This window comes from Gossypium hirsutum, chromosome D04, assembly GCF_007990345.1.
Source record: "Gossypium hirsutum isolate 1008001.06 chromosome D04, Gossypium_hirsutum_v2.1, whole genome shotgun sequence".
Classification (NCBI taxonomy): domain Eukaryota; kingdom Viridiplantae; phylum Streptophyta; class Magnoliopsida; order Malvales; family Malvaceae; genus Gossypium; species Gossypium hirsutum.
In genome coordinates this window covers 40161297-40173181 of record NC_053440.1, presented here as the reverse complement: position 1 = coordinate 40173181, position 11885 = coordinate 40161297, and the positions used below count along the sequence as shown (strand labels likewise).

General features: G+C 33.7%; 1 protein-coding gene across 1 annotated transcript; it reads left to right on the top strand.

Annotated features, from left to right (window-relative positions):
* Positions 1–601: 601 nt before the first annotated feature.
* Positions 602–4167, top strand: LOC107899503 (nicotinate N-methyltransferase 1). Its single transcript, XM_016825230.2, has 4 exons — positions 602–1415; positions 1572–1905; positions 2241–2305; positions 3780–4167. The coding sequence occupies exons 1-4, from the start codon at positions 1029–1031 to the stop codon at positions 4077–4079; spliced, it is 1086 nt and encodes a 361-aa protein (XP_016680719.1). The 5' UTR covers positions 602–1028; the 3' UTR covers positions 4080–4167.
* The last annotated feature ends 7718 nt before the right edge of the window (positions 4168–11885 follow it).

The following is an 11885-nucleotide window of genomic DNA, read 5'->3' as shown; positions in this document are numbered from 1 at the left end:
CTTCTTTATTGCAAACAACAAACAACATAGTACTTGAAGATGGGTTTGTTTTTGCCATTGAATTTAGCAATCTTGAGGTCTTAGAAGACATCAACATGTTTACCATTGATTATAGAGTGTGTGGACTATTGCTTTTTCCAAAAACACCATGGCTTAAGCTCAACTTTACTGCCAAACTGACTCTCTCCCTCGGGGCCTACAACTGAAACCGAAAGACCATGGAGCAACAGATTATTGCACCAAGTGATAGTGGCTAAACGACACTAATCAACAAATTGACAGAATACGTAAGTTTTGAGGATTAAATGTGCTATTATTATACTAGTTAGAAAAAAAGGTCATGTCATCCATTAACTATTTAATAGAGAGTGACCAAAACAAAAGCAATTTAAAATGTTAATGATGAAATTGAAAATTTTTATAGTTTGGTGACCAAAACAGAAATACGCTAATAGTTGAATGACTAATTCTATACTTTACCCTATTACTATTTGAATTAAATCACTATTTAGAGCTAAAATTAGCAACTATTCTCACATTAGAACTTGAACTATTTTTCTTTTTTTTGCCCAAGTTAGGCATTGTACTTAGTAATTGTTCTCACATTGGGTTTGAACTAGGCAATTGTTTTCACAGTAGGCTTAAACTTTTTTTTGTCCAAATTAATTGTTAAACTTGACAATTGTCCTTATATTGAGGCTTAAACTTGACAATTATTTCCACATTAAAACTTGAACCTTATGGTTTTTATGGAAATATCAAAGACTACCTTGAATAAAAAAAAATTACTCCAATATAGAGACAATTACCAACTTAAAAGCCACTAACTTAAATAAAAAAAGTTCAACCTTGAATGTAAAAGAAATTACCAATTTTAGAAACAAAAGAAAACTGAAAAAGTTGCGATATTATTAATTTTTCTCCACCACAGCAATCAAATCTCAAATCTCCTACCCACTGAAACTTCAATTCAACCTCATCGAACCAGCGCAGCGAGAGATCGAAGATCAGATATTGAAGCCCCTATAATGGGTGACGTCCAGACAGCGGAGAGCAGTAACAGAGCTAGGCTAGCCATTATGGAGCTGGCCAACATGATAAGCGTCCCCATGTCTCTCAACGCCATCGTCCGCCTCAACGTACCCGATGCTATCTGGCAAGGAGGCGCCAACACCCCACTCTCCGTCGACCAGATTCTCTCACGGGTACTCCCTTCCGGCGGCGGAGACCCTGAAAACCTCCAGCGTATCCTCCGTATGCTCACCAGCTACGGCGTTTTCGATGAACACCTTAATTACAGCGGTGATGACTCCCACTCCCCTGAGAGAAAATACTCCCTCACTGACATCGGAAAAACACTCGTAACAGACGCTGAGGGTCTACCCTATGCACCATATGTCCTCCAGCACCACCAGGTAGGCCTATCCCACTTTTTCACTTTCAACCACAGATTCTCCCTAGATCTCTCCTTCATTTGATTGATTTACAGTGAAACCGTCATGTGTAGAAGAGTAGAGCTATGGGTTTTTACATGAAATAAGAAAAGTAATTGAGTGGAATAAATGTATTAGGATGCTTTGATGAGAGCGTGGCCATTGGTGCACGAAGCAGTGCTGAATCCGACATCGGAGCCATTCGTGAAGGCGAATGGGGAGGGAGCTTATAGTTACTATGGGAAGAAACCCGAAATGAACGGGCTGATGCAAAAGGCGATGTCGGGAGTTTCAGTGCCATTCATGAGAGCAATATTGGACGGCTATGATGGGTTGAAAGGAGTGAAGAGATTAGTTGATGTGGGAGGCAGCGCGGGGGATTGCCTCCGAATGATTTTGCAGAAATATCCCCATGTTGAGGGAATCAACTTTGATTTGCCTGAGGTCGTTGCCAGAGCACCTAGTATTCCGGGTTAGATTTTTTATCTTCCTTGCTCACTATTCAATTTTACTTTCACCTTCGCTATCATTTAAAGAGATAATTACTCGGTAATTTAAAACCAATATATCAAAAAATTATCTTAATTAAAATTTTATAATTTGAAAATATAAAAACTAAAATTAATTAAATTACATTACATGATAGCATAATTTAATTTAATTTTTAAAAACTGTTATTAAAATAATTTGAAATTTGTTTAAGATATGATATTAATCTATTTTTATTAAAATAATTAAAAGAAATGGTTGGGTATTGTTTTTATTAATTCAAGGGTGCGTGGTTGTTAAAGTGTTGATTGATTGTAGGCGTGACTCACGTTGGGGGTGACATGTTTGAGTCAATTCCAGCGGCTGATGCAATCTTCATGAAGGTGAATTTCATATATTTCACCTAATCTTTTTCTTTGATTTTTACAATTACGAATCATGTTTTCTAAAATAGTATAGTGACACAAATAAAGAAAGTAATAGTTTTAGAGAAGTTATCTTTTTGACATGTGAACCGATGTGACATTAACATTTAAATGATAAATATTAAATAAATGATAAATTTATGTCATAATTTGTTCCAATAATATATAAAATTGTATTTTTTTACTTTATTTACAGTATATAAAAGGATTATTCATAATTAATTACTTTTTAATTAAACTCATTGTTTGGATATGGAACTTTTGCTTTTGTAGTTAATGTAATAAAAAATTTAACTTCGTTATATATTTAATCTGCTAAATTTTGTGAATTTAGTACATTTATTCTTGGGTTAAGAATAGGTAAATTTGCCATTTTACTTTGAAATTATGGACAAATTTGCCATTGTAGAAATTTGTTTCAATTCTGCCACCAACTTTGTTTTTTAAATTAAAATTTACTATTCAGATTTAGCACAATTTGAAGTTTATTTGAAAAAAAAAGTTATTTTGAATATCTTATTTTAACAAAAAATGATTTATAAGAATATTAAAAAATAATAAATGAACATAATTTTGTTATTGTTAAATATTATAATAAATACTAAATTTGGTCTTCAAATTATTCAAAATTAAAATTGGATATCAAAATTCAATTAAAATTCAATTAAACAAACATAAAGTAACATTTCAAATATTGAATTGAAAGATAGTGATAATTTTACTTTAGTCCCAATACAAATATTAAGAATCATTCAATGACAAATTTTAATTTGTAGAAACCAATGACAAGTTCTAATATTATAGTGAGAAATTTGTCATTTAACCTATATCCTTGCTGTACCCATGATCTTTGCGTTGCGGTAGCACCACAAGATTTCCAACCAATTGGGTCATCTCGGAACTTGAAACCACATTAAAATAAAATTTTGAATTGGAGTTAGGTTTCAGTCTGGGGCCTCTGAGTTGTCGTTTTGTTCATCATCTGCTTTTTTATTGACACATTGACATTACTTACGTCACTGTTGGCAGGGCATTGGGTGGTCCATTAATTCTAGGGTAGCTTTAAAGCTCTCTTTAAAATGAATTCATACTATATAGGGCATTCACATTGACATTAATTCTAGGGCATTGGGTGATCCAATCCAAGCTTACGGTGACTTTAGGATTATCTTGTAAAATGAATTCATACTACACATATATATATTTTTAATATTTTGATGTTTAAAATTACTCAAAAATAAGATATTTGAATATATGCCAAGGTCAGTGGTAAGATTTAGTGCGAGTTATAAGCATGTGGGCACCAAGTCCAGGATTCAAATCTTGGGTTGTAATGCTTATTCAGTATAATATATATATTTATGAATTAATGTCATTCCATGAATAGTGTCAAAAGCATTAATTTGACCAAATTTGGCAATGGGTGGTGCAGTGGGTGTTGACAACATGGACAGATGATGAATGTAAGGCGATAATGGAGAACTGCTACAAGGCACTTCCTGTGGGAGGGAAATTGATAGCATGCGAGCCAGTGTTGCCCAAGGAATCAGATGATAGTCATAGGACTCGGGCACTCCTGGAAGGTGACATTTTTGTGATGACAATTTACAGGGCCAAGGGTAAGCATAGGACACAAGATGAATTCAAACAGCTTGGTCTCTCTGCTGGTTTCCCTCATTTTCGAGCTTTCTATATTGATTACTTCTACACTGTCTTAGAGTTTCAAAAGTAGAACAGATCTCGAAATCACTGCCTGACAGACTCAGTAAAAGTCTTTTATTAATAATTAATAATGATAAGAACCTCTTTGGCTGGCCTTATTTTAGTTTCTTAATTGTTTTCTTGAATTTTTTTATTGGATGCAACATGATGAAATATCATGAGAAAAAGTTTCAGAGTTTGAAAACATGAGAAGAAAATACTACGTTCAATGTGTACGTTTGAAAAGAGACAACATATGAGGGAATGCTCCTTCAGGAGCCTCAACATTAGGCATTTTAAGTTAGACTTCTTGCTATTCATGAATAGTTTCAAACAATGAAGTTCCATGGCCATATAGAAGATTTATGTCTGATCAATACTAATAGGTATTGAACCCACTCATTGAATATTGAAAACCTTGTAAAAAATGACATGAATGTAACTGCAGAATAATACTGAGGGGAAGAGGGTATTGGTGCTGTATATAATATAAATATAATATTTTAGCATTGTCATATCTCTTCCATGAATGAGGACACGTGGCAGATCGGAAGACTATCTGAGGGATGCACCCTACTTGCTACAAATGGAGTGTCACCAAGAGGAGGTGCATCCTAACCACCCAGACAAGCAGAAGATAACCATTCAAGGAAGTTAACCATTTGTTGCTCCAGGTATTCAACATTCTGTTAAGAACGTGATCTTTTTGGTTATCAAATCCCACATGAGTTCAATTGCTCTATATCAAATCAGAATGAATGACAGGATCTGCCTTATTGTAGGCATTCTCATCCTATTGAAGACATCCGCCTCATGCATCTCGCAATGATGACTTGATGGTGAGTCCAACATGTTAATACCATTGTAACACCCTCAACTTGATCCAATTCACTGGGTCCGGATCTCGGGTGTCACTAAACGATACAAAACATTTAGCAAAAACAATTTACAATTTTTCATTTATTTTAAAACTATTATTTGAAGTTCACAAAAGAAAAAAAACTTTAACATTTGGAAATTTAAAATGTTATATATATATATATATATGATAAGTACTTATTACATCAGATTTGTTACAGACCACTACAAGATAGAAAATCATTTTAAGACATACTCAAAGGATGTCTTTAAGACTACGCCACATATCCACTATATGCATAATAGCTCACTCCACTACAAACTTGGCATACTCCTAGTATCGTTCCTCGAGCGAAGTCTCTTCTACAACAACCATAAAAAGCAATAATAAACCTTGTAAGTACAATAGTACTTCGTGAGCTCATGAACCATACATTGATGGATGCTTTGTAATCTTGTAGGAATTTTCTATGAGTCAACTACTTCTCTGTATCATTTACTATGGTTGGGACCATCACAGTATTAACAGAACATACTCTTAGAAACCACTTCCAATCAATGCATGCCTTAACCCATACTCTTATTTCAAACAATAGTTCACTAACATTGTCTTAGGCAGATACGCATGACGGATACTTACACAGAGTTTCATACTAGTGGTTCACGCTCAAACTTACCCTGATCCAATTCTGTTCACATATCCATAGTGATAATTCAAAGCTTATAACATCCAAATGAACTCCTTATCATGCTATAACAAAATCTCATAATTCAAAACAACATTGTCTCAAATTCGGAATAAATTTGGAAGAAGATGCGATACCCCTTTCTTTTCATACTTACAAATCATCATAACAAATACCCTTCTTGACATACAGATACATATTTCTTTCATGGAAAACCCTTAAGAATTTATTCAATCCTTATTCTAGAGCATATCAATACTATATCTTGGTCATACTTATTACAAAACTACTATAATTTACTCATCTCTTACCAGAGAGACAGGCATTTAGATTCATAGCTTACCAGATATTCCTAACAATTCATGCCACATAGACTTAGCAAAAACACTATACAAACAATCAGATAGAACACGCCACTAAGCGATCTTTTTAGAATTTGCCATAAAGGCTATTCTTTCAGAGTTTGCCACAAATGTATTCTTTTATAGTTCGCCACAAAGGCTGTTCTTTTAGAGTTCACCATAAAGGCTATTCCTTGTTGTCGTGTTGACGATATAGATTTTCCTAAACTCACATTACGTAAGCTTTGCTCATCATCGTCCTGGGACATGCAGAGAACCCTATTTGGGTAATCACCATTCCTTAGTTCTTATCCAGACGATGTCATGGCCATGGACTTTTCCTTCAAAGTTCATATCAAAGTTTGTGTTTTCAGTCCCGATGGACTCTATCAAACACTATTGCGGTGAACAAACACAGACTCTCTTGACAGACTCTTCATGCATTGACACAATCTAACTTTAACATTTTACTTCACTAACATACACCCAATCAGATCACACGTCTCAAAGTATACATTTCAAACATATACATACTCAGTCATACTTTAATATTTCAATACTCATACACCAATCATCACATACTATACTTTTCATGACTTCAGATCTAGAGTCCAATCAATTTTTATAGATGACACTCAATATGAACAATATACATGTAGAAGTCAATATAGAACTCACCTGACATCCACGAGCTGCAGCGTGAACTACCAACTCAACCTTCTATTATGAAACTACAGCAACCTCTATTTAAAAAACATAGGAACATCATTAAGAATCATTTGTATACAATTTACCATCGATTCGAGCATTGACAACTCCCGTGTAAAGCTTTATAATTATGTCTTACTGTTTATACACTTTTTACAGATTTACTCTTTCAGAACTTAACATGTAGAATAGTAATACTTACCCTTGAATGGAATAGCCACTAATCATAACATTACATTGGCTTCTAGATTATTGGTAAATACATACATTCAGACTTAAAGAAAGTATCAGTAATTTCCACTTAAGGAAGAGGAAGAGGAAAAAAAGGAGAAAGAGGAAGAGAAAGAGGAAGAAGAAGAAAGAAGAACCCCTTTCAGAACATATTCTAACATAAAAATATGACTCATCTTGCTTAGGGAAATTTAATAAGCATCATACGAATCAGAACTTGCCTTCTTATTGGTTTACAATTTTCGAGAAAAGTATAAATAAGTTCCCTTCATCAAACTATTTGAACTTAGGTTTTTACTTACATCAAAGTATACGAGTCACACATACATAGTTCGTCATCCATTCAGGATTTAGGTATGCCACACTGTGAACGCCATAAGTGAATAAATCCATGAACAGTTTCAAGATTTATTTTTCTTTGGCCCAATCCGATGTCCTATCAGTCTAGTTAGTCACATCTATGTTTCTATCTTCTGGGAATCTTATGCTTCAATTCCCAAGACAAAAAATTTCGCCAATTGGACTTAAAGACAACATATTAGTCTTTTAATCGGTTTGCTAATTTTCGATTAGACTAAGGACATGTTTAGGTTCTTTTTTACTAATATAAGTTGTATTTTCGTATTATGATCCGACCACATTATACTGTTTAGTATTAGTTTAAATATTAAACAACCATTGAGCAACATTTACTTCTATTTTGCTTTTTGTGCAAAAATCACATAAGGACAATTGTACAAAGTATATTTAATGTAATCAATGAATTTGTTTTATTAACCAATCTATTCGAAAAAATTACAAGTTTGAAAACAAATATGCTACACTAAGGGCACCAGATCCAACAACTTGGTCATTCAAAGCCATTACTATGGCTGGCTTTGAGAGAATCATTCTTCTCAGTCTGATCACCCCTGGCAGCATTGAGAGCCTTTTTTTATCACATCCTGATTGGCACTAAGAGCCTTCACCACATAGTCCCTGAGTTGTTATTTCATCAAGTCCAACTCATCGGTGCATCCTTCAACTACCTCAAAGGTCTTCCTCATATCCCGCATGGACTTCTCCAGATTGATCACTTGATTTTCCAAAGACAATAGTATATCCCTCAATCTACTATTTTTCCTGGACCTCCCACAGGTCTCCATTGGGGCATTTTGCTTGTCTACTCCTTTTGTCATCTTAATCGGTACCTTCAAACATTAGCTCGAATACCAACTACCACAGGGGTAGAACTTTAGTCTGGCAAACCGCCTTACGCGATTTCTTAGGTTCAAATCCACCTAAGTTAGCCTTATACGTGAAAAATGAGAATTCTCGCATAAATTATCTAAAGCACAGAAGTAAAGTGGAAGTAAACTTGAAATGGAAAAAAACCACTAATGAACCAAAAAGCCACAAAAAAATAGTGCACACCAAGTGTTTGAGTAAATGCTCTCAAAAGTATTCTATTACTTTGAAAGTTTTCAATTGAGTGATCTTGCAGTACAGATCAAATTACATCAAAGGTGAGATTTGTGCCTATCTACAAAGCGAGAGTCCTAAGGGATTTAAACTCTATACATCTTTATCCCTTTGGATTTACAATAATTACCCTGGTAACTCTAGTTTTACTAGAGTGTTTCAATGGGCCACCAATGCTTCAAGTAGATGGGCTTCTCTATATGTTCCACGAGTCAGGCCGATTTAAGGGGGTCAGATGAGCCCTGTTTAATCAATTGACCTCCATGGGACTTTCTGTAGACCTTGCCTCGAGACACAACTCCTAGTGTCTCAAGACTTGTTAGTATCGAAGATAAAATTGTCAAAAAGTAAAAATAACATAGGGCCTGTGTCAAGACATGAAGTTCCCTGTCTCGAGACACAACATTGAAATTTGATAATTGAGTTTGAATTAGAATCCTAACTCTCAAATTGACTTAACATAACCCCGTAACTTGATAAATTAAGATTTTATACACTAAGTATGGATGTGTATAAATATGTTGGATGAATAAAAGGATTGATATGATAATTGTTCATTGTATGATGTGGTTAAGTAGTAAGTTAGCCTGAGTTACTTTGACAACGTAATGTGACAACATACATTTATATCTGGCGACTGGTTCAGGTGCTAGGGTGTTACATGTTTCCCCATTATTGAAAGAGAGCTCAATTATTCAAAAAAAAAAAACCACAATGATTCACCAAAAAAAGTTTCTTCAAATGTAATTTTTGGCTTTAATAAATTTGGGTTTGATTTTGTTTTAACATAAATTTTTTTATATTTTTAATATTTATACTTATTTTTAATTTTTTTAAAAAATTAGAATTATTGTTAAGAATTTTTTTTAAAAAAATAAAAATGATTTTTAGCTCTACTTTAAGGACCAAATTAGTAATTAACCATTTAAATTAATGTTCCATGTCATTATTTAATAGATAAAATTTAACAGAGGGACTAATTTGCATGTTTCGAAATGTACAATGATTAATTTGTTCATTTTTTAGTAAAGGGGCCGAAATGCAATCTATCCATATGTACAGGAGCTTTCCTAGTACTTTTACCAACACACCAACAGATACAAAAATTGTATATATTTATAAAAGAATTTATTCATCAATTGAATTATAAGATGAGTGATAAAACAACATATATTTACCTAATTTTACTAATCTCAGTTCAATCCTTAGATATGATTTATTTTTAATAGTTTTGTTGACACCATTTTTTTGATGAGAAACGGGGTCGACTTGGGTTTTGAAAAATGAAACGGGAGTCGCCACCAATCCTTTTTTTATGAGATGTGATTGGATCACCTTGAAAAGTGGTTGTTTTTAATAAACGGTTTGATTTTCTTAAAACAACAGGTTTGGTCCACGAAATTCAGAAAAACGAGTTCGGGAGTCGGTTACGCACGAGGAAGGATTAGCACCCTCGATACGCCCAAAATTGGTACCTTAGTTGATTACTTAATGTCTTAATGTCGAAAATTGAGAATTTAAAAAAATTTTAAAAATACGATCCTTTTATTAAAATGTTAAAAATTTTCAAGAAAGGAGGATATTTCACGTTATTTGATCCAATTCACTGGGTCCGGATCTCGGGTGTCACTAAACGATACAAAACATTTAGCAAAAACAATTTACAATTTTTCATTTATTTTAAAACTATTATTTGAAGTTCACAAAAGAAAAAAAACTTTAACATTTGGAAATTTAAAATGTTATATATATATATATATATGATAAGTACTTATTACATCAGATTTGTTACAGACCACTACAAGATAGAAAATCATTTTAAGACATACTCAAAGGATGTCTTTAAGACTACGCCACATATCCACTATATGCATAATAGCTCACTCCACTACAAACTTGGCATACTCCTAGTATCGTTCCTCGAGCGAAGTCTCTTCTACAACAACCATAAAAAGCAATAATAAACCTTGTAAGTACAATAGTACTTCGTGAGCTCATGAACCATACATTGATGGATGCTTTGTAATCTTGTAGGAATTTTCTATGAGTCAACTACTTCTCTGTATCATTTACTATGGTTGGGACCATCACAGTATTAACAGAACATACTCTTAGAAACCACTTCCAATCAATGCATGCCTTAACCCATACTCTTATTTCAAACAATAGTTCACTAACATTGTCTTAGGCAGATACGCATGACGGATACTTACACAGAGTTTCATACTAGTGGTTCACGCTCAAACTTACCCTGATCCAATTCTGTTCACATATCCATAGTGATAATTCAAAGCTTATAACATCCAAATGAACTCCTTATCATGCTATAACAAAATCTCATAATTCAAAACAACATTGTCTCAAATTCGGAATAAATTTGGAAGAAGATGCGATACCCCTTTCTTTTCATACTTACAAATCATCATAACAAATACCCTTCTTGACATACAGATACATATTTCTTTCATGGAAAACCCTTAAGAATTTATTCAATCCTTATTCTAGAGCATATCAATACTATATCTTGGTCATACTTATTACAAAACTACTATAATTTACTCATCTCTTACCAGAGAGACAGGCATTTAGATTCATAGCTTACCAGATATTCCTAACAATTCATGCCACATAGACTTAGCAAAAACACTATACAAACAATCAGATAGAACACGCCACTAAGCGATCTTTTTAGAATTTGCCATAAAGGCTATTCTTTCAGAGTTTGCCACAAATGTATTCTTTTATAGTTCGCCACAAAGGCTGTTCTTTTAGAGTTCACCATAAAGGCTATTCCTTGTTGTCGTGTTGACGATATAGATTTTCCTAAACTCACATTACGTAAGCTTTGCTCATCATCGTCCTGGGACATGCAGAGAACCCTATTTGGGTAATCACCATTCCTTAGTTCTTATCCAGACGATGTCATGGCCATGGACTTTTCCTTCAAAGTTCATATCAAAGTTTGTGTTTTCAGTCCCGATGGACTCTATCAAACACTATTGCGGTGAACAAACACAGACTCTCTTGACAGACTCTTCATGCATTGACACAATCTAACTTTAACATTTTACTTCACTAACATACACCCAATCAGATCACACGTCTCAAAGTATACATTTCAAACATATACATACTCAGTCATACTTTAATATTTCAATACTCATACACCAATCATCACATACTATACTTTTCATGACTTCAGATCTAGAGTCCAATCAATTTTTATAGATGACACTCAATATGAACAATATACATGTAGAAGTCAATATAGAACTCACCTGACATCCACGAGCTGCAGCGTGAACTACCAACTCAACCTTCTATTATGAAACTACAGCAACCTCTATTTAAAAAACATAGGAACATCATTAAGAATCATTTGTATACAATTTACCATCGATTCGAGCATTGACAACTCCCGTGTAAAGCTTTATAATTATGTCTTACTGTTTATACACTTTTTACAGATTTACTCTTTCAGAACTTAACATGTAGAATAGTAATACTTACCCTTGAATGGAATAGCCACTAATCATAACATTACATTGGCTT